At 43.8% G+C, this 19190-nt stretch overlaps 1 protein-coding gene across 8 annotated transcripts in view; it reads left to right on the forward strand.

Annotated features, from left to right (window-relative positions):
* The window catches only part of LOC110491926 (sodium channel protein type 8 subunit alpha), an 89779-nt gene that overhangs the window by 41111 nt on the left and 29478 nt on the right, over positions 1 to 19190 (forward strand). For 3 of the 8 annotated variants that reach the window (XM_090202672.1, XM_090202671.1, XM_090202677.1), the window contains exons 7-15: positions 3107 to 3328; positions 3541 to 3604; positions 5123 to 5264; positions 10211 to 10417; positions 11243 to 11530; positions 13943 to 14266; positions 15300 to 15320; positions 16358 to 16493; positions 18310 to 18548. In XM_090202672.1, coding sequence (XP_090058798.1) covers positions 3107 to 3328; positions 3541 to 3604; positions 5123 to 5264; positions 10211 to 10417; positions 11243 to 11530; positions 13943 to 14266; positions 15300 to 15320; positions 16358 to 16493; positions 18310 to 18548 — 1643 coding nt within the window. The remainder of the gene's footprint in view (positions 1 to 3106; positions 3329 to 3540; positions 3605 to 5122; positions 5265 to 10210; positions 10418 to 11242; positions 11531 to 13942; positions 14267 to 15299; positions 15321 to 16357; positions 16494 to 18309; positions 18549 to 19190) is intronic. The other 5 variants (XM_090202676.1, XM_090202675.1, XM_090202678.1 and 2 more) reach the window with 2 other exon arrangements.

The raw sequence follows: 19190 nt of genomic DNA on the forward strand, positions 1-19190 counted from the left end.
AAGTGCAAATCTTTTGAAAGGCAAGATACTATAGGTCTCTTCCTGGTTCAATAGTGATATCTCTTCCTGGTTCAATAGTGACATATTATCTCTGTCATATTTTTCTCTGACTAACTGGATAAAGCCATTGAGTGTCTCAATACTGAAACTCAGAACAGAGGGGGATGGCTCTTTAATATTTCTTGTTCGTTTTGTATTTAAAAATGTGTTGTATGTGTTCAGTTGTTGAAATTTGTCTAAAGTGTGACTGTCTTTAACCAATGAAATGTACATTTAAGTAACATTTCTGTGATTATGTTAATGAAACTACTTTCAATATTCTATTTGCCAAGATTTAATCAAATGTCAGTTTTTCAGCCCACCTTCTTAAAGACAATTTTACCTTTCTGATATACACTGAGTATAACAAATATTAGGAACACCTTCCTAATATCGAGTTGACCCCCCTCCCCCCAACAAAACCTTTGTCCCTCAGAACAGCCTAAATTTGTTGGGGGTATAGACTCTACAAAGTGTCAAAAGCATTCCACAGGGATGTTGGCCCATGTTCTCTCCAATGCTTCCTACAGTTGTGTCAAGTTGGCTGAATGGTGGAGCATTCTTGATACATAGGGGAAACTTGAGTGTGAAAAACCCAGTGGCGTTGCAGTTCTTGACACAAACCTGTGTGCCTAGCACCTACTACCATACCCCGTTGAAAAGCACTTATATTTTTTGGTCTTGCCCATCCACCCTCTGAATGGCGCACATACACAATGCATGTGTCAGTTGTCACAGGGCTTAAACATAATTATTTAACCTGTCTCCTCCCCTTCATCTACACTGATTGAAGTGGATTTAAGAAATGACATCAATAAGGGATCATAGCTTTCACCTGGATTCACCTGGTCAGTCTATGACATGGAAAGAACAGGTGTTCTTCGGGAAAGTATTCAGACCCCTTGACTTTTTCCACATTTTACTTTACAGCCTTATTCTAAAATGGATTAAATTGTTTTTTACCCTCATCAATCTACAAACAATACCCCATAATGATAAAGCAAAAAACAGTTTTTTAGACATTTTTACAAATGTAAAATTAAAAACTGAGTGTACATTTACATAAGTATTCTGCTCCTTTACTCACTAATATGTTGAAGCACCTTTGGCAGCAATTACAGCCTCTAGTCTTCTTGGGTATGACGCTACAGGCTTGGCACAGCTGTATTTGGGGAGTTTCTCCCAGTCTTCTCTGCAGATCCTCTCAAGCTCTGTCAGGTTGGATGGGGAATGTCGCTTCACATTTATTTTCAGGTCTCTCCAGAGATGTTCGATCGTGTTCAAGTCCAGGCTCTGGCTGGGCCACTCAAGGACATTCAGAGACTTGTCCCGAAGCCACTCCTGCGTTGTCTTAGCTATGTGATTAGGGTCGTTGTCCTGTTGGAAAGTGAACCTTCGCCCCCAGTCTGAGGTTCTGAGCACTCTGGAGCAGGTTTTCATCAAGGATCTCTCTACTTTCCTCCGTTCATCTTTCCCTCGATCCTGACTCCCAGTCCGTGCAGCTGAAAAACATCCTCACAGCATGATGCTGCCACCACCATGCTTCACCGTAAGGATGGTGCCAGGTTTCCTCCAGACGTGACACTTGGCATTAAGGCCAAATAGTTAAATCTTGGTTTCATCAGACCAGATAATCTTGTTTCTCATGGTCTGAGAGTCTTTTAGGTGCCTTTTGGCATACTCCAAGCGGGGTGTCGAGACTTTTACTGAGGAGTGGCTTCTGTCTGGTCACTCTACCATAAAGGCCTGATTGATGGAGTGCTGCAGAGATGGATGTCCTTCTGGAAGGTTCTCCCATCTCCACAGAGGAACTCTGGAGCTCTGTCAGAGCATTTGTGTCTTGGTCACCTCCCTGACCAATGCCCTTCTCCCCCTGATTGCTCAGTTTGGCCATGCAGCCAGCTCTAGAACGAGTATTGGCGCTTCCAAACTTCTTCCATTTAAGAATGATGGAGGCCACTGTGTTCATGGGGACCTTCAATGCTGCAGACATTTTTTGGTACCCTTCCTCAGATCTGTGCCTCGACACAATCCTTTCTCGGAGCTCTACGGACAATTCCTTCGACCTCATAGCTTGGTTTTTGCTCTGACATGCACTGTCAACTGTGGGACCTTATATAGACAGGTGTGTGCCTTTCCAAATCATGTACAATCAACTGAATTTACCACAGTTGGACTCCAATCAAGTTGTAGAAACATCTCAAGGATGATCAATGGAAACAGGATGTACCTGAGATCAATTTTGAGTCTCATAACAAAGGGTCTGAATATTTATGTAAATAAGATATTTCTGTTTTTTATTTTTAATACATTTGCAAAACTTCCTAAAAACCCTTTTTCGCTTTGTCATTATAGGCTATTGTGTGTAGATTCAGAATAAGGCTGTAACGTAACAAAATGTGGAAAAAGGGAAGGGGTCAACATACAACATATTTTAAACTGGGTGGTTTGAGCCCTGAATGCTGATTGGCAGACATCCGTGTTATATCAGACTGTATACCAGGGGTATGACAAAACATTTTTACTGCTGTAACTACATTGGTAACCCATTTATAATAGTAATAAGGCACCTCTGGGGTTTGTGATATATGGCCAATGTACCACGGCTAAGGGCTGTGTCCAGGCACTCTGCGTTGCGTCGTGCTTAAGAACAGCCCTTGGCCATGGTATATTGGCCATATACCACACCCCCTCAGGCCTTAATGCTAAAATACAAACAGTGTATTATACTGATAACATTTACATTCGTATTGTATGTGATTAAATACCCAGCTCAGGCATTAGGTTTTAATATGCGTATTATAATAGCTGCTCAGAACAATCCATTCCCTTCAAACAATATACTGTTAGTTGAATACTGTCTGATGAAGGAATGACCTTAAATCAGACAGGATAGTACAGTACAGTACTGTAGCTATAGCATCTTTAAAAAATCGCAGTCACCTTGTTTGGGAACTTCAAGACACTTCAAGTATACACCTTCTGCATCACCTCTTGGTTTGTGCGTGTGTGCGTACGTTTGTCTGTTCGTTCGTCTGTGTGTGTGTGTGTGTTTCTCCCTCTCCAGGCCTGAAGACCATTGTCGGTGCTCTAATCCAATCTGTGAAGAAATTGTCAGACGTTATGATCCTCACGGTCTTCTGTCTCAGTGTCTTCGCTCTGATTGGACTACAGCTCTTCATGGGCAACCTACGGCAAAAATGCGTGATTTGGCCAATCAACTCCACCGAGAACTACTTGGCCAACGGCAGCAAAGGCTTCGACTGGAATGAATACATCAATAACGACAGTAAGTAGCCTAGTCACAGTCAAACACACCAGGGTTGTGTTCTGTAGCGCACAGTGGCACACCATAGCAAAAGGTTTCAATTCTCTGGAAACCTTTGTCCTATATCCCTCTACATAGCTAGAGAGATGTTTTTTTGATGCTGTTCTGTGTGTGTGTGTGTGTGTGTGTGTGTGTGTGTGTGTGTGTGTGTGTGTGTGTGTTTCTTTCACCAGCCAATTTCTACTTCCTGCCTGGACAATTGGATGCCCTTTTATGTGGCAACAGCTCAGATTCTGGGTGAGTACCTACTCTGTCTGTCTGTCTGTCTGTCTGTCTGTCTGTCTGTCTGTCTGTCTGTCTGTCTGTCTGTCTGTCTGTCTGTCTGTCTGTCTGTCCTTCTCCTCTTCAGACCTTCACATTTTCCATGTTTTGTTACGTTACGGCCTTATTCTAAAATGGATTAAATAAATTAAAAAATCCTGATCAATCTACACACAGTACCCCATAAGCGTGAACTGTATTTCTTTTGCAAATTTATTACAAATAAAAAACAGAAATACTTTATTTACATAAGTATTTAGACTCTTTGCTATGAGACTTAAAATTGAGCTCAGGTGCATCCTGTTTCCATTGATCATCCTTGAGATGTTTCTGCAACTTGACTGGAGTCCACCTGTGGTAAATTCAGTTGCTTGGGTCCAACAGTTGACAGTGCATGTAAGAGCAAAAACCAAGCTATGAGGTCAAGGGAATTGTCCGTAGAGCTCCGAGACAGGTTTGTGTCAAGGCACAGATCTGGGGATGGGTACCAAAAAATGTATGCAGCATTGAAGGTCCCCAAGAACACAGTGGCCTCCATCATTCTTGGAGATGGGAGAACCTTCCAGAAGGACAACCATCTCTGCAGCACTCCACCAATCAGGCCTTTATGGTAGTCACCAGACGGAAGCCACTCCTCAGTAAAAGGCACTTGACAGCCCACTTGGCCCACTAAAGACTCTGACCATGAGGGACAGGATTATCTGGTCTGATTTAACCAAGATTAAACTCTTTGGCCTAAATGCTAAACGTTTAGAGGAAACCTGCACCATCCCTACGGTGAAGCATGGTGGTTGCAGCATCATGCTGTGAGGATATTTTCAGTGGCAGGGACTGGCAGACTAGTCAGGATCGAGGCAAAGATGAACGGCGCAAAGTACAGAGAGATCTTTGATGAAAACCTGCTCCAGAGTGCTCAGGACCTCAGACTGGGGCGAAGGTTCACCTTCCAACAGGACAACGACCCTAAGCACACAGCCAAGACAACACAGGAGTGGCTTTGGGACAAGTCTCTGAATATCCTCCCAGCAAGAGTCCGGACTTGAACCCGATCGAACATCTCTGGAGAGTCATGAAAATAGCTGTGCAGCAACGCTCCCCATCCAACCTGACAGAGCTCGACAGGATCTGCAGGGAAAAATGGGAGAAACTCTCCAAATCCAGTTGTGCCTCGCTTGTAGCGTCATACCCACTAAGGCTTCAACAACATACTGAGTAAAGGGTCTGAATACTTATGTAAATGTCATATTTCAGTTTCTTATTTTTAATACATTTGCAAAAATTTCTAAAATACAGTTTTAGATTTTTAATGATGGGACATTGTTTGGAGATTGATGAGGGGGGGGGGGGGGGTGAATGATTGAATCAATTTTAAAATAAGGCTGGGACATAACAAAATGTGGAAAAAGTGAAGGGGTATGATTACTTTCCAAATGCACTGTAAACAGTTTAATGAGTCATTGAATGGCTGTGTGGCCCTCTCTCCTCTCCCCCCAGCCGCTGCCCCGAGGGCTACACATGCATGAAAGCTGGGAGGAATCCAAACTACGGTTACACCAGCTTCGATAGCTTTGGATGGGCTTTCCTGGCTCTCTTCAGACTCATGACACAGGACTTCTGGGAGAACCTCTACATGCTGGTGAGTATGATATACAGTATAAATTATGATAAACAGTATGGTATACAGTATTATATACATTATGCAGTATGATATGCAGTAGGACATACAGTATGATATAGGGTAAACAGTATCATATACAGTATTATATACAGTATACACTACCGTTCAAACGTTTGGGTCACTTAGAAATGTCCTTGTTTTTGAAAGAAAGGCTATTTTTTTGGCCATTAAAATAACATCAAATTGATCAGAAATATAGTGTAGACATTGTTAATGTTGTAAATGACTACTGTAGCTGGAAACGGCTGATTTTTAATGGAATATCTACATAGGCGTACAGAGGCCCATTATCAGCAACCATCACTCCTGTGTTCCAATGGCACGTTGTGTTAGCTGATTCAAGTTTATAATTTTAAAAGGCTAATTGATCATTAGGAAACTCTTTTGCAATTATGATAGCACAGCTGAAAACTGTTGTTCTGATTACAGAAGCAATAAAACGGCCTTCTTTAGACTAGTTGAGAATCTGGAGCATCAGTATTTGTGGGTTCGATTACAGGCTCAAAATGGTCAGAAACAAAGATTTTTCTTCTGAAACTCATCAGTCTATTCTTGTTCTGAGAAATGAAGGCTATTCCATGCGAGAAACGGAAGATCTCGTACAACGCTGTGAACTACTCCCTTCACAGAACAGGGCAAGCTGTCTCTAACCAGAATAGAAAGAGGAGTGGGAGGCCCCGGTGCACAACTGAGCAAAAGGACAAGTGCATTAGTGTCTAGTTTGAGAAACAGACGCCTCAGAAGTCCTCAACTGGCAGCTTCATTAAATAGTACCCGCAAAACACCAACATCTCAACGTCAACAGTGAAGAGGCTACTCCGTGATGCTGGCCTTCTAGGCAGAGTTGCAAAGAAAAAGCCATATCTCAGACAAGCCAATAAAAGCTAAACATTTGCAATAGAAAACAGACACTAGACAGAGGAAGATTGGAAAAAAGTGTTATGGACAGACAAATCTAAGTTTGAGGTGTTCACATCACAATGAAGAATATTTGTGAGATGCAGAAAAAATGAAAATATGCTGGAGGAGTGCTTGACGCCATCTGTCAAGCATGGTGGAGGCAATGTGATGGTCTGGTGGTGCTTTGGTGGTGGTAAAGTTGTAGATTTGTACAGGGTAAAAGGGATCTTGAAGAAGGAAGGCTATCACTCCATTTTTTGCAACGCCATACCATACCCTGTGGACTCCGCTTAATTGGAGCCAATTTCCTCCTACAACAGGACAATGACCCAAAGCACAGCTCCAAACTATGCAAGAACTATTTAGGGAAAAAGCAGTTAGCTGGTATTCTGTCTATAATGGAGTGGCCAGCACAGTCACTGGATCTCAACCCTATTGAGCTGTTGTGGGAGAAGCTTGACCGTATGATACATAAGAAGTGCCCATCAAGTGCCCATCAATCCAATTTGTGGGAGGTGCTTCAAGAAGCATGGGGTGAAATCTCTTCAGATTACCTCAACAAATTGACAACTAGAATGCCAAAGGTCTGCAAGACTGTAATTGCTGCAAATGGAGGAATCTTTGACGAAAGCAAAGTTTGAAGGACACAATTATTATTTCAATTAAAAATCATTATTTATAACCTTGTCATCGTCTTGACTATATTTCCTATTCATTTTACAATTAATTTCATGTATGTTTTCATGGAAAACAAGGAGTTTTATAAGTGACCCCAAACTTTTGAACGGTAGTGTATATCTCTGCTATTGTATCTCTATGCTGGTGAGACAGGCTTGTTGTTTCACATGGTCATCCTTTACCAAATTATATATTGGTTTGGTTTTCACTTTTGAGTCAAATGCAAAATGCGTTGTCCACATATTCAGCTGTCCAATTTGCTTAACTTTGGGTGATATTATACATTACATCTTTACACCCCCCCCCCCCCCCCCATTACAGTATAGATTACAGCACAGTATAGCAATAACGCCTGGGGGAAGGGAGGACAGTATTTTCTTATACCTGAGATACAGGGAAAATGGCACCCTATTCCCTATATAGTGCACTACTTTTGGCCATATATTTTCTTGGGATTTTTGTGTCTGATGGTGTCTCAAGGAGAGTGGAATATGCAACTGGCCAATAGTAGTGCACTACATATAGGTATTGAATGCCATTTCAGACACATGCAAGGACAACCGCTAGTAGAGAACACTGGATTCCTGTCAAGAGAAATATATCCCTCCCACCTTCCACCTGCTACTGTATGACCCAAAGACTCCCCATCCTCCAGTCTAATATAAATACTGTGTTCTCCGGGCTCAACTCGCACAGGCTTTCAGCCTAGCAGCTTCACCTCCATATGCTGGCTCTTGGATCGACTCATGCTGTCTTGCAGCTCAGCGTTCTCATATTCATACTATGGCTCTTAGCTCAATTTATCCTGTTTTACAGTTCAGCAATTTAATCTACATACTGTGGCTCCTGGCTCGACTCATGCTGCCTGTTTTACAGCCGAATCTCCATACTGTGGCCCCTGTGTCGACTCATACTGCCTGTTTTACAGACTAATCTCCATACTGTGCCTCCTGGCTCAACTCATGCTGCCTGTTTTACAGCCTAATCTCTACACTGTGGCTCCTGGCTCGACTCATACTGCCTTCTTTACAGCCTAATCTCCATACTGTGCCTCCTGGCTCAACTCATGCTGCCTGTTTTACAGCCTAATCTCTACACTGTGGCTCCTGGCTCGACTCATACTGCCTTCTTTACAGCCTAATCTCCATACTGTGGCCCCTGGCTCGACTCATGCTGCCTGTTTCACAGCCTAATTTCCACACTGTGGCTCCTTATTCCATAGTGCACTACATATTTAGGGTGCCATATGGGATGCAGCTCCTCAGCCAGACAGGCTCTCTAGAATGGTGGAAAGAGACGCTTAGGCTTTGTCATACGGAGCAGAGAGGGCAGGAGTGGTCAGAGGGAGGAGAAGGAAAGGATGAGGACCTGGGGATTACAGTATGGGAAATCAAGGAGACTATGTCTGCATCCCAAATGGCACCTTGTTCCCTATATAGCGAGCCACTTTTGACCAGGGCCCATAGGGCTATGGTTAAAGTAGTGCACTATATAGGGAATTGGGTGCCGTTTGGGATGCAGGTTACATGGCTTCTTCTCTCTTAGCTCAGAAGATACCAGTTTTTTGATCAGATCTCCAACTCTACTGTTGTGCATGTGCCAGGGTTCGCCCATCTGAGCTTTGTAATATGGAGACTCAAGTCACCGTTTGCGTTCATCTGTATTCCAGAAGGATATTTGTGCTCTCCTGTTTTAAATCAAGATACTACAGTACAATATGTGCTGGTTTCCTAAGGAGGAAAATCTGAAATGATCTCAAATGATTTCCCATTGTATTGTATCAGATTGTCAGACCATTATGGTTCAACCTAGCATTTAGATTATGCATGCATTAACTACCCGCTCAAAAATGACCAGGTTTTAAGATTGCAGCCAATCATATGCACTGTATCCAGAGTATGCTCAGGTGTGTGTGTGTGTGTGTAGAATATTTGGTCTGCAGTACATTTACATTGTGGTCATTTAGCAGACGCGCTTATCCAGAGCGACTTACAGTGAGTGCAGTCATCTTAAGGTAAAACATTTCAAAATGGTAAGCTAGTTATTTTATGGCCTCGGCTGTCCTAATGTCAGGGGGAAGTCTATGTGTGGAACAGGAGGACAGTAGAGTTTCTGTCCTTTTGGCAGTTTGTGCTCCTCCCCTGTCTTGCTGGGGAGTGTCGCAGTGTGTTGTGTTGAATATTCTTACCAGCACTACATGTAAACCGCATCCATAATTGATGGGGTAGGGAATTGCTTCTGCCAGAACCCAGGAAGTCCTCTCTCTCTGCCTCAACTCTGCTCCCTACAGACCATGCACCCTCTTTTGAAGGGCCCTAGTGCAGACCATACTTTACTCCCTCTTTTGAATGGGGAACTAAATGTGCATCCAAAATGGCAACCTATTCCCTAAGTGGACTACTTTTTTTTTCAGTAGACTGAAATATTGCCTCTGCATTTATACGGTAGAAAACTAGTACATGACATGGATCATGTAATATATACATGGAATTATGAATAGTACTATGAACCATTTAAGCGACGGGCTATTTTTAAAGGCTGCTTTTAAAGGTATGTTGGAGTCTTCTTTGTCTGCTGCTCGAGCCTCTTAATCCTCTCTGCTGGGGATAGCATCCCAATTCACTGAAATCATTGGGCTTCAGTTAGCTAGCTCGCTGGTGGAGTGTGCTTCCACTGCACTGCTTGGAAATCTAGGTCAAAATGCTGATATTGGGGAGTTGTGCCCATGCTGGGAAACTAATATACACACACACACACACTGGGAACCTAGCAAAATGCAGTCAGTGCATGGAAGTGCTTCTGGCGCTGGCACACCCAAGAATAATTCCTACTTCCTAGTTTCAAATCAGTTATAAATCATTGATTATCAGCGTACATAATGTACATGACAGTGAATTCGAATCAGCATCACGCTCTAGTATGCAGAAGGGAATCTTAAATATAATTGATTGTGTTTAAAGTGAGGAAGTGTTACAGTAGATTCTACATTTCTACACAGCCTGGATATCTTCATGACTACTCAGTAACTGATACATAACCTCTGACCTCTACCCTCTAACTCTACCTCAATATGAACCTCACAGCCCTGTCATATGTTAGCAGTGGAATGAACCAGATCTGAGTACAGGGGGGGAGGGGGGAACAAAGTGACAGCCTATTCTGGAGGACTGGATGAGTGACAAGTGTCTGATGCTCTGCTGTACTCTCTGTTCTCTTCCAGACCCTGAGGATGGCAGGGAAGGGATGTTGTTTGGTTTAGAGGTCAGTGGTTATAGGTCGAATATCAGTGTATCTGACCCTCTGTTGTCTTCTCTCTCCCCTCCCAGACCCTGCGGGCAGCAGGGAAGACCTACATGATCTTCTTTGTGTTGGTGATCTTCGTGGGGTCCTTCTACCTGGTCAATCTGATCCTGGCTGTGGTGGCCATGGCCTATGAGGAGCAGAACCAGGCCACCATGGAGGAGGCCGAGCAAAAAGAGGCTGAGTTCAAAGCCATGCTAGAGCAGATCAAGAACCAGCAAGAGGCTGCACAGGTCAGTATCCCAGTGTCTTTGTGTCTCAGCACGTCTATGAGGTTGCGAAATGGCACCCTTTTCCGGATATAGTGCATATGTGTTTGGTCATTTGTGTTTGTTTCTCTGTCTCTGTTGTCACTGGCTCTGCAGGAGGCCACACAGGTCAGTGTCTGTCTGTCTGTTCTGTTCTGTCTGTCTGTCTGTCAGTTCTGTCTGACCGTCTGTCTGTCTCTCAGCAGCTTTCTGTGTATACTGTATGTGCTTGTCTTTCTATTGCCACTGTCTCTGCTTACTTTACTCCTATCCTTGACTGTCTCTTTGGTTTAAATCTGTTGTGCCTAATATAAGCAGTGGAGCCGTGTTCGTTACCGTGCTCCTATACCTCACTGTGTTTGTGACGGAGGTGAGTAACCTTGCCTGAGACCTGAAGATCTGCATGGGCTTCCTGAGCCAATGCCGAGGCTTTGGCTTAGCGGGCTAATGCACTCTTCTGGCTCACAGCAAACCGGGGTTCGAACCCTGTCTGTCACATATGCTTAGTTTAAGTCTGTTTAGCCTGATATAAGCTGTACAGCCATGTCTCTGAAGCCTAGCTACGCAAAATGGCCGTTCTGCGTACTTGCTTAGCAAAAAGATGCACACTTCCACAGCCCCAAGTGAAGTAAGTCAAGTGCAGCTGCAGCCCCGCAATTTGTATCTTGATGGAACTATGCAGTATTGCCATTTTGAGTAGCTAGCTAAATGCATTGCGTATTTGCACAGTGTATAAATTAGGCTTCAGGAGGGCTGGACACACAGGTGTTTTTTTCACTCTCTCTGTCCTGGTGTTGCGGTCTGCGATAGGCCAACGCCATGGCGACGTCGGCAGGCACGGTGTCGGAGGACGTAGCGGAGGACGACGGTGGGGGGAACCTGTCCTGTAGCTCGTCAGAGATGTCCAAGCTCAGTTCCAAGAGCGCCAAGGAGCGGCGCAACCGCAAGAAGAAGTGGCGCCAGAAAGAGCAGTCACAGAGGGAGGAGAAGGGGGACTGCGAGAAGTTCGTCAAATCCGAGTCAGACGACGGCAGCAAGAGGAGCCGCTTCCGTTTCCCTGACAACCGGTTGGGTCGAAAGTCTTCCATCATGAACCAGGTGAGATGACGAAGGTTGAAGGTCACGGTGCAATGTATTCTGGGGCATAGATCATTTAGCCTTGAGCGATAAACTCAGATAAACACTATTTAGAGCTTTATAGCATCATAACATATACAGTACTGTTTGTATATATGTTGTAGCTAAAGATACAGTAGCATGCATTCAAGGCTTGAATTATTAACAGTGAGTACATTAATGTTTCAGTGAGAGAAGAGCAGTCACACAGTGTTGTTTTGCTCTGGCATCTTTCATAGGGTACTGTTACTGTATCTGTTCAACAACACAGGGCAGTATTCGTTCATGCGTTCATGTGAATTCTATGGGTGTTAGAACTATGTTTTGTCTGAGATCTTGGTCATCGTCATCATCAGTATTAGAGAATAGACCCGCCAACCAGATGAGTACTCAAGCAGGCTTACAGATACAGTACAGGTCCAGGTTCACAGTGAGAACAGTGGTATGCATACAGCTCATATTTCCATAGAATAACTAGAATGGAGAATCCCATTCAAGTCAATGTTCCGACTTTGCGTGGACTGGCAGCAATAATGAGTGTACCCATAGAAGAAAAACACAAAGTAGAAGCAGGAAGTGAATATTTCCCATGCAGCGTTGGGCTCAGCTGTGTGTTTCTCCTGTCTGACTGTCCTGTGTTTGACCTTGCTGGGGTAGGATGTCAGTCACCTAATTATTTGATTACACGACACGGTGAACCATCATCAAGTCCTGCTCACCAGACTTGAGGGTCTGGGTATGAGGGCACTGCGCTTTACTGGCTACAATCATACCTTACCAACCGGACCCACTACACCTCCCTCAATGGTCATACCTCTGACTCACAGGGTGTTCACCAGGGCTCTGTGCTGGGTTCCCTACTCTTCATCATCTACATCCTCCTCCTTGGTCAGATCCTCCGCCACTTCAATCTCGACTTCCACTGCTACGCCGAAGACACCCAGATCTACCTGAGCACCAAATCCCTCCTCAACGCACCTCTGACCCGCATTGAATCCTGCCACATTAAAAACCTGGATGCAACACAACTTCCTCAAGCTAAACAGTGGCAAAACCAAACTCTGCAAAGTTGGCAACCTCACTCTCACCATTGATGACACCATTGGTCCCCACGCCCCCCGTGCACGCAATCTTGGCGTCCTCCTGGACTCCACCCTCTCCTTCGACCACTACATCCAACAAACTGTCAAATCCTCATTCTTCAAACCTTCCGTCCTGCAGCTGAAACTCTCCTTCACACATTCATCACCTCCTGTCTACAACTACTGCAACTCACTACTCTCCAGCATCAACTCAATCTCCCTCCGTAAGCTCCAAATAGTTCAGAACTCTGCAGCCCAACTCCTCACGCACACTGAGTCCTGGCAGCACATCACCCCCATCCTCTGTGAACTCCACTGGCTCCCTGTCTCCCAACGCATTAACTACAATATCCTCCTTCTGACCTACAAAGCCCTTCATCACCTTGCCCCCCCCCCCCCCCCCCCCTACCTCTCTGACCTTCTTCTCCCCTAGCACCCTACTCGCTCACTCCGTTCCACCACAGCAGGCCACCTTGCCGTTCCCAAGTGCGACACATCACAGTCTTTTCCCTTCTTTAAGCCCCTCCCCCTTCTCTTTGTTACATTTTCTGTTTCTTCCTGTTGTAAGTCTGCCGTTGTCTTGTTTGGATCTCTGTTTTTTGTTTAGTTTTGACAATTGTAAAGCAGCATTGGATCATTGAAAATAGAAGTCCAATATATTATTTTTATTATGATGCATTTCCCTGTGTTTAGTAGGTCACTTGATCACTCTCCATCAGAATTTCCCTAAGTGACACACACACACACACACACACACAGATGTTGCCTTTCATTTTGACCCCAGAATTGATGACAACGAGGATTGTCCCAAGTAATGGCACAATCAATGACTCAAAACAACCCACTTCGTCTCTTTTCTTCTCTCAAGATTGGACTTCTCATAGGGATCCTATAATTCCATATGTAGTTCAATAGGAATTCCACCTTCCTTTCATGTTTTTGAAGCTACATTTAGACCAGGGCTCTCCAACCCTGTTCCTGGACAACTTCTTCCTGTAGGTTTTCACTCCAACCCCAGTTCTAACTAACCTGATTCAACTTATCAACCAGCTAATTATTACAATCAGGTGCACTGGATTAGGGCTGGAGAGAGAACCTACGGGACGGAGATCCCAGATGTAGACAGTACTAAAACAGATAAAGACGTAAGGCAGGCGGACAGATAGTAGGAAAGGTGGTTGTGGGGATTCAACCCACGACCTTCAGTGCTCTTTTGTATGCTTTGTGTCAGGAGTTTTACACAGCTACATCAATCTCTCTCCTCTCGTTTCCTCTTCTCTCCTCATCTCATTGTCTTCTTGTCCCCTTGCAGTCCCTCCTCAGTATCCCAGGCTCGCCGTTCCTGTCGAGGCACAACAGCAAGAGCAGCATCTTCAGCTTCAAGGGCCGCGGCAAGGACGTGGGCTCGGAGAACGAGTTCGCCGATGACGAGCATAGCACTGTGGAGGAGTGTGAGGAGAGGCGGGACTCCCTGTTCAGCCCGTACCGACGGAGCAGCTACACGGGCTACCACCATGGCGGCGGGAAGAGGAACTCAACGGTGGACTGCAACGGCGTGGTGTCGCTGATCAGTCCGGGGACCGGCGGACGCCTTCTGCCTGAGGTGAAAATAGATAAGGCATCTGCTGACGACAGTGTAAGGAAGTCAATGAGTAACTCAGACCCGTCTCGTCTAGGCATGGCCCCCTCTTTCTCAACTTTCTCTCTTCCCTCACTTTCTTATTCTCTCTGTCTCTCCTCTCAACTTTTTTCTTTGCAAGCCCGTATGTCTGCGCTATCTGCGCTCGCCCTCCTCCCCTGCTCCTAGTGTCTCGTGTATGATATGCTGCCCCCCAACCCAAAGAAGCAAAATAGAGAAACTTTAGTTTACTTTATCAGAAAAACATGTTCTTATTGTTACTTTATAACTGGGGTTTTCAGTGACTTCCAGCATACTGTTGTTTTATATCTCAACGTTTTCATTTTCTCACTCCAAACGGTGTTACATTGACATTAAAGGGATAGTTCGAGATTTTGGCAACAAGGCCCTTGCTCCTGTAGACTTCTAGTCATTGCACTCATGCTAGTTAATTTATGGCTCCAGAAACTACCTTCAACTTCCTTCAGACTGCACACAGAGACATAATGGTATCCATGAGTTCATCTGACTCTGTGTAAGTAGAAAAAAGGGCTTAATTGCCAAAATCTTTAACTATCCCTTTAACATTTTAGTCATTTAGCAAACTGTCTTTTCTTAGAGCGACGTACAGTCAGTGCATTCAACTAAGATAGGTATAAACAACCACATATAACAGTCATTGTAAGTAAAAACCCTCTTCAAAATAGAGGAAATATTTCCTTCCTTTTCAAACAATCAACAGTGAGCAAACCAAAACAAACAAAACGAAAAAATAAAAACCAATCTTTCTCTCTTGCTAGTAAGCAGCATGGTAGTTTGACCTGCCCTTCTACCAGGTCTTGTACAATGTTTTGAACTAGCCAGCATGATAACAACCAAACTAGTGGCTATGATGTCTATCCTATCCTCTCCTACTCTTTGACTTGGTGCATGCTCAATGCATGACGACTGGAACGACCGCAATCCGAATAGTGTTGCCCCTGTGTTCTCCTAGTGTTCTCCTACAGTAACCAGACTACTCTTCCCTCTATGTTCTCCTCAAATGCTACAGGATTTGTTACAGGACTTGAAGGTGATATTTCAGGGTCAAATAGAAAATGGATTACTATCAGATAGTGTGGAGTGCTGAGTGTGGATGGGGTTAGGGACAGGATAATGCTTGGAAAGTAGAAAAAAGGCTGTGTCTGAAATCTTTCTTGCCTACTACTTAATAAAACAGCATACTGTGTACTAATCATACTACATACTATATAGAACGTACTGTCTAGTATAAATGTATGCAGTAACCAACCAATATCAACATACTAGGCTCACCCCGTACCGAGAAGGCGTCGTCTAATGCGCAATTGCGTCGTTTCCCGCCACTCCTTCATTTGGGTATAGCGCGTCCTCTTATCTGATTATCAGCTGTTGTCAAACACACGTGGGTCTGAAAAGGCGCTTTTCGTCCCTCAATAGTGTTGCAGCGAATTCTACTAGATATAGAAGGCGAAATTAGTATGACATCCTGGCATTTAAACCCATATGACCTTTTCAAAATGTCACATACTTTCAAACGTTCAATTTTCTTAAACTCAACCAGCCTACTATTGAGAACGCAAGTACGGGTATTCGGACACGGTCGAAGTGGCAGCATTGGAACATTTAGGCAGGGGGACATTTAGGCAGGGGAACATTTAGTTAGAATGGGTGTGATGTAATGGTGGTTGGAACCTATTTGACACGTTTCAGAGAATAGGTAAGTCACAACGTTAATACCTACACACACAAATACAAAACACTTCCCAGCTCAATATCAGGATGTTACATTCTTATTCAAGTATTATGTAACTGTCAAATATCCCCATACCACTGCTCCCACACTGGCTGCGTATGACCTGCATGTTTCTAGACACAACATATTCTCAACATCTAGCAACAACAAGACAAATACAGTACTATCCGCTGTGCCAACCAAAGAATGACCAACCTCCAATATGGGCCTAACCCCTCCTTCCAATCCAGTCTTGTTACAAGAGCACATCCCTCCCTGGCCAGCGATGGCGCTGTGGGATGGTGTTCATGGTTTGACTACCATCAGTGCTTGATTCTTCTTCTTCCTCCTGGCAGCCCACTACTGAGGTTGAGGTGAAGAAGAAGCTGTCTGGTTCCCTGATGGTGTCTGTGGACCAGCTCAATACCTCCTTCGGAAGGAAAGAGCGGGCCAACAGTGTCATGAGCGTCATCACCAACACACTAGTGGAGGGTACTGTCCCTATACTATTCATACTATTAATTTCCCGACACTAACTAACTAGCTATTTCCATGCTCTATTGTTTTCAGCTGACAGTGTAAACCAAAAAGTTTCAAATCTGATGTCGAAGAAAGGCAGATCTTACTTCCCATATTTTCTTAGTCTAAACCTTAGACACCCTTTTTTTTGGACAAACAGTTCTTTCTATTTCGCTATTTCTTTTTCTAACTGATTTAAGATACGATTTTTACGTTAAGACTTTATTGATCCCCAAACGGGATTCAACTGAGGTGCTCTTCTCTCTAGTTGGACGAACAGTTCAACATCTCCTATATCTATATCTATATTCACTACTGGTCAAACATTTTAGAACACCTACTCACTGAAGGGTTTGTCTTTATTTGTACTATTTTCTACATTGTAGAATATTGGTGAAGACATCAAAACTATGAAATAACACATATGGAATCATGTAGAAACTAAAAAAGTGTTAAACAAATCAAAATAAATGTGAGATTCTTCAAATTAGCCACCCTTTGCCTTGATGACAGCTTTGCACACTCTTGACATTCTCTCAACCAGCTTCACCTGGAATGCTTTTACAACAGTCTTGAAGGAGTTCCCACATATGCTGAGCACTTGTTGGCTGCTTTTCCTTCACTCTGCGGTTCGACTCATCCCAAACCATCTCAGTTAGGTTGAGGTCGGGTGATTGTGGAGGCCAGGTCATCTGATGCAGCACTCCATCACTCTCCTTATTGGTCAAATATCCCTTACACAGCCTGGAGGTGTGTTGGGTCTTTGTCCTGTTGAAAAACACATGATAGTCCTACCAGATGATAGTCCTGCAGAATGCTGTTGTATCCATGCTGGTTATAGTGTGCCTTGAATTCTAAATAAATCACAGACAGTGTCACCAGTAAAGCACCCCCACACCATCACACCTCCTCCTCCATGCTTTGCGGTGGGAACTGCACATGCGAACATCATCCGTTCACCCACACCGCGTCTCACAAAGACTCTGCTGTTGGAACCAAAAATCTCCAACTTGGACTCCCGACCAAATGACACATTTCCACCGGTCTAATGTCCAAATTTTCCGTATTGACTTACCTTCATGTCTTAAAGTAATGATGGGCTGTCATTTCTCTTTGTTTATTTGAGCTGTTCTTGCCATAATATGTACTTGGTATTTTGTCAAATAGGGCCATCTACTATATACCCCCCTACCTTGTCACAACACAACTGATTGGCTCAAACGCATTAAGAAGGAAATAAATTCCACAAATGAACTTTTAACAAGGCACACCTGTTTATTGAAATGCATTCCAGATGACTACCTCATGAAACTGGTTGAGAGAATGCCAAGAGTGTCCAAAGCTGTCATCAAGGCAAAGGGTGGCTATTTGAAGAATCTCAAAATATAACATATAGTTTGATTTGTTTAACACTTTTTTGGTTACTACATGATTCCATATGTGTTATTTCATAGTGCTGATGTCTTCACTACTATTCTACAATGTAGAAAATAGTACAAATAAAGAAAAACCCTTGTATGAGTAGGTGTTCTAAAACTATTGCTTGTCATTCTTGTACTTACAGACACACTGCATGACATACATAATATTATTACTACATAAACAGAACATATTATCATTATTTTATAACATGTGTCTCTGTTTTCTTTCAAATACTTTGAGTGTTTCCTTAAGCCTGGCTATAGTGCCAGGTGGGCAGGGACAGGATACGCGCTGTTGGAGACTATTCTATTATTTGGATTTTTGATATATTCCTTTCCTGGCGTGGTCTCTTAATCAATTTTCTCAGAACTGGAGGAGTCTCAACGTAGTTGTCCACCTTGCTGGTATAAGTTCTCCAACATCTTCCTCATCTGGGAGTGTTGTCCCATCTGGCTGAAGATCAAGGAGATTGTCAACCTGATCGTCATGGACCCTTTCGTGGACCTGGCCATCACCATCTGTATCGTTCTCAACACCCTCTTCATGGCCATGGAGCACTACCCCATGACCCCGCACTTTGAGGAGGTGCTGTCTGTGGGAAACCTGGTGAGGATCTCTTTTTTGTGTGTGTGTGTGTGGTATTTTACAGCCGTTATAAGCTGGTACTTAACGGGGCATATTCACATGTAGACACTGGTATGGCGCTGTAGATAATGAATATGAGGTTAAAAAAGTGGTGAAGTGCCACTTTAAAAAGTACTTTAAGCTGGTACTTCAAGTTAGTACTTACCTAGTATTTATATGGTATTAACTTAGAAAGTATATGGTAACATTAGACACTTTCTAGTATTTAGCTCAATTAATTCAACCCACTTGATAGGACAGTCAGTAGAGGGGACGGGAAAGACAGGAGGAGAGTGTGTTTCAGACAGATTCATATGTGTGCACCTGGGGGCGGCGACACTAACTGCGAGCTAGACCACGATGTGACCACCGCAGGCCTCTCTCTCTCTCTCAACTCTCTGTCTTGTTTCCATTGTATATCCCATCATTGATAGTGTGTTCATTAAAAAACTGAACAGAATCTGGCATGTGATCGTTATCTCGTCCTTGTCATGGTGCGTTGACAATGACATCTCCTCCTATAAGATCTATTCGCTTGTCGTCTGCTGAGAGAGCTGTGTTATTTTGGTACACATAATTGGCAGTTCTTTCATTGGCTATTCAAAGCTAAATGAAAACGTTCCC

The sequence above is a fragment of the Oncorhynchus mykiss genome, chromosome 16 (assembly GCF_057628025.1).
Source record: "Oncorhynchus mykiss isolate SJ-2025 chromosome 16, ASM5762802v1, whole genome shotgun sequence".
NCBI lineage: Eukaryota > Metazoa > Chordata > Actinopteri > Salmoniformes > Salmonidae > Oncorhynchus > Oncorhynchus mykiss.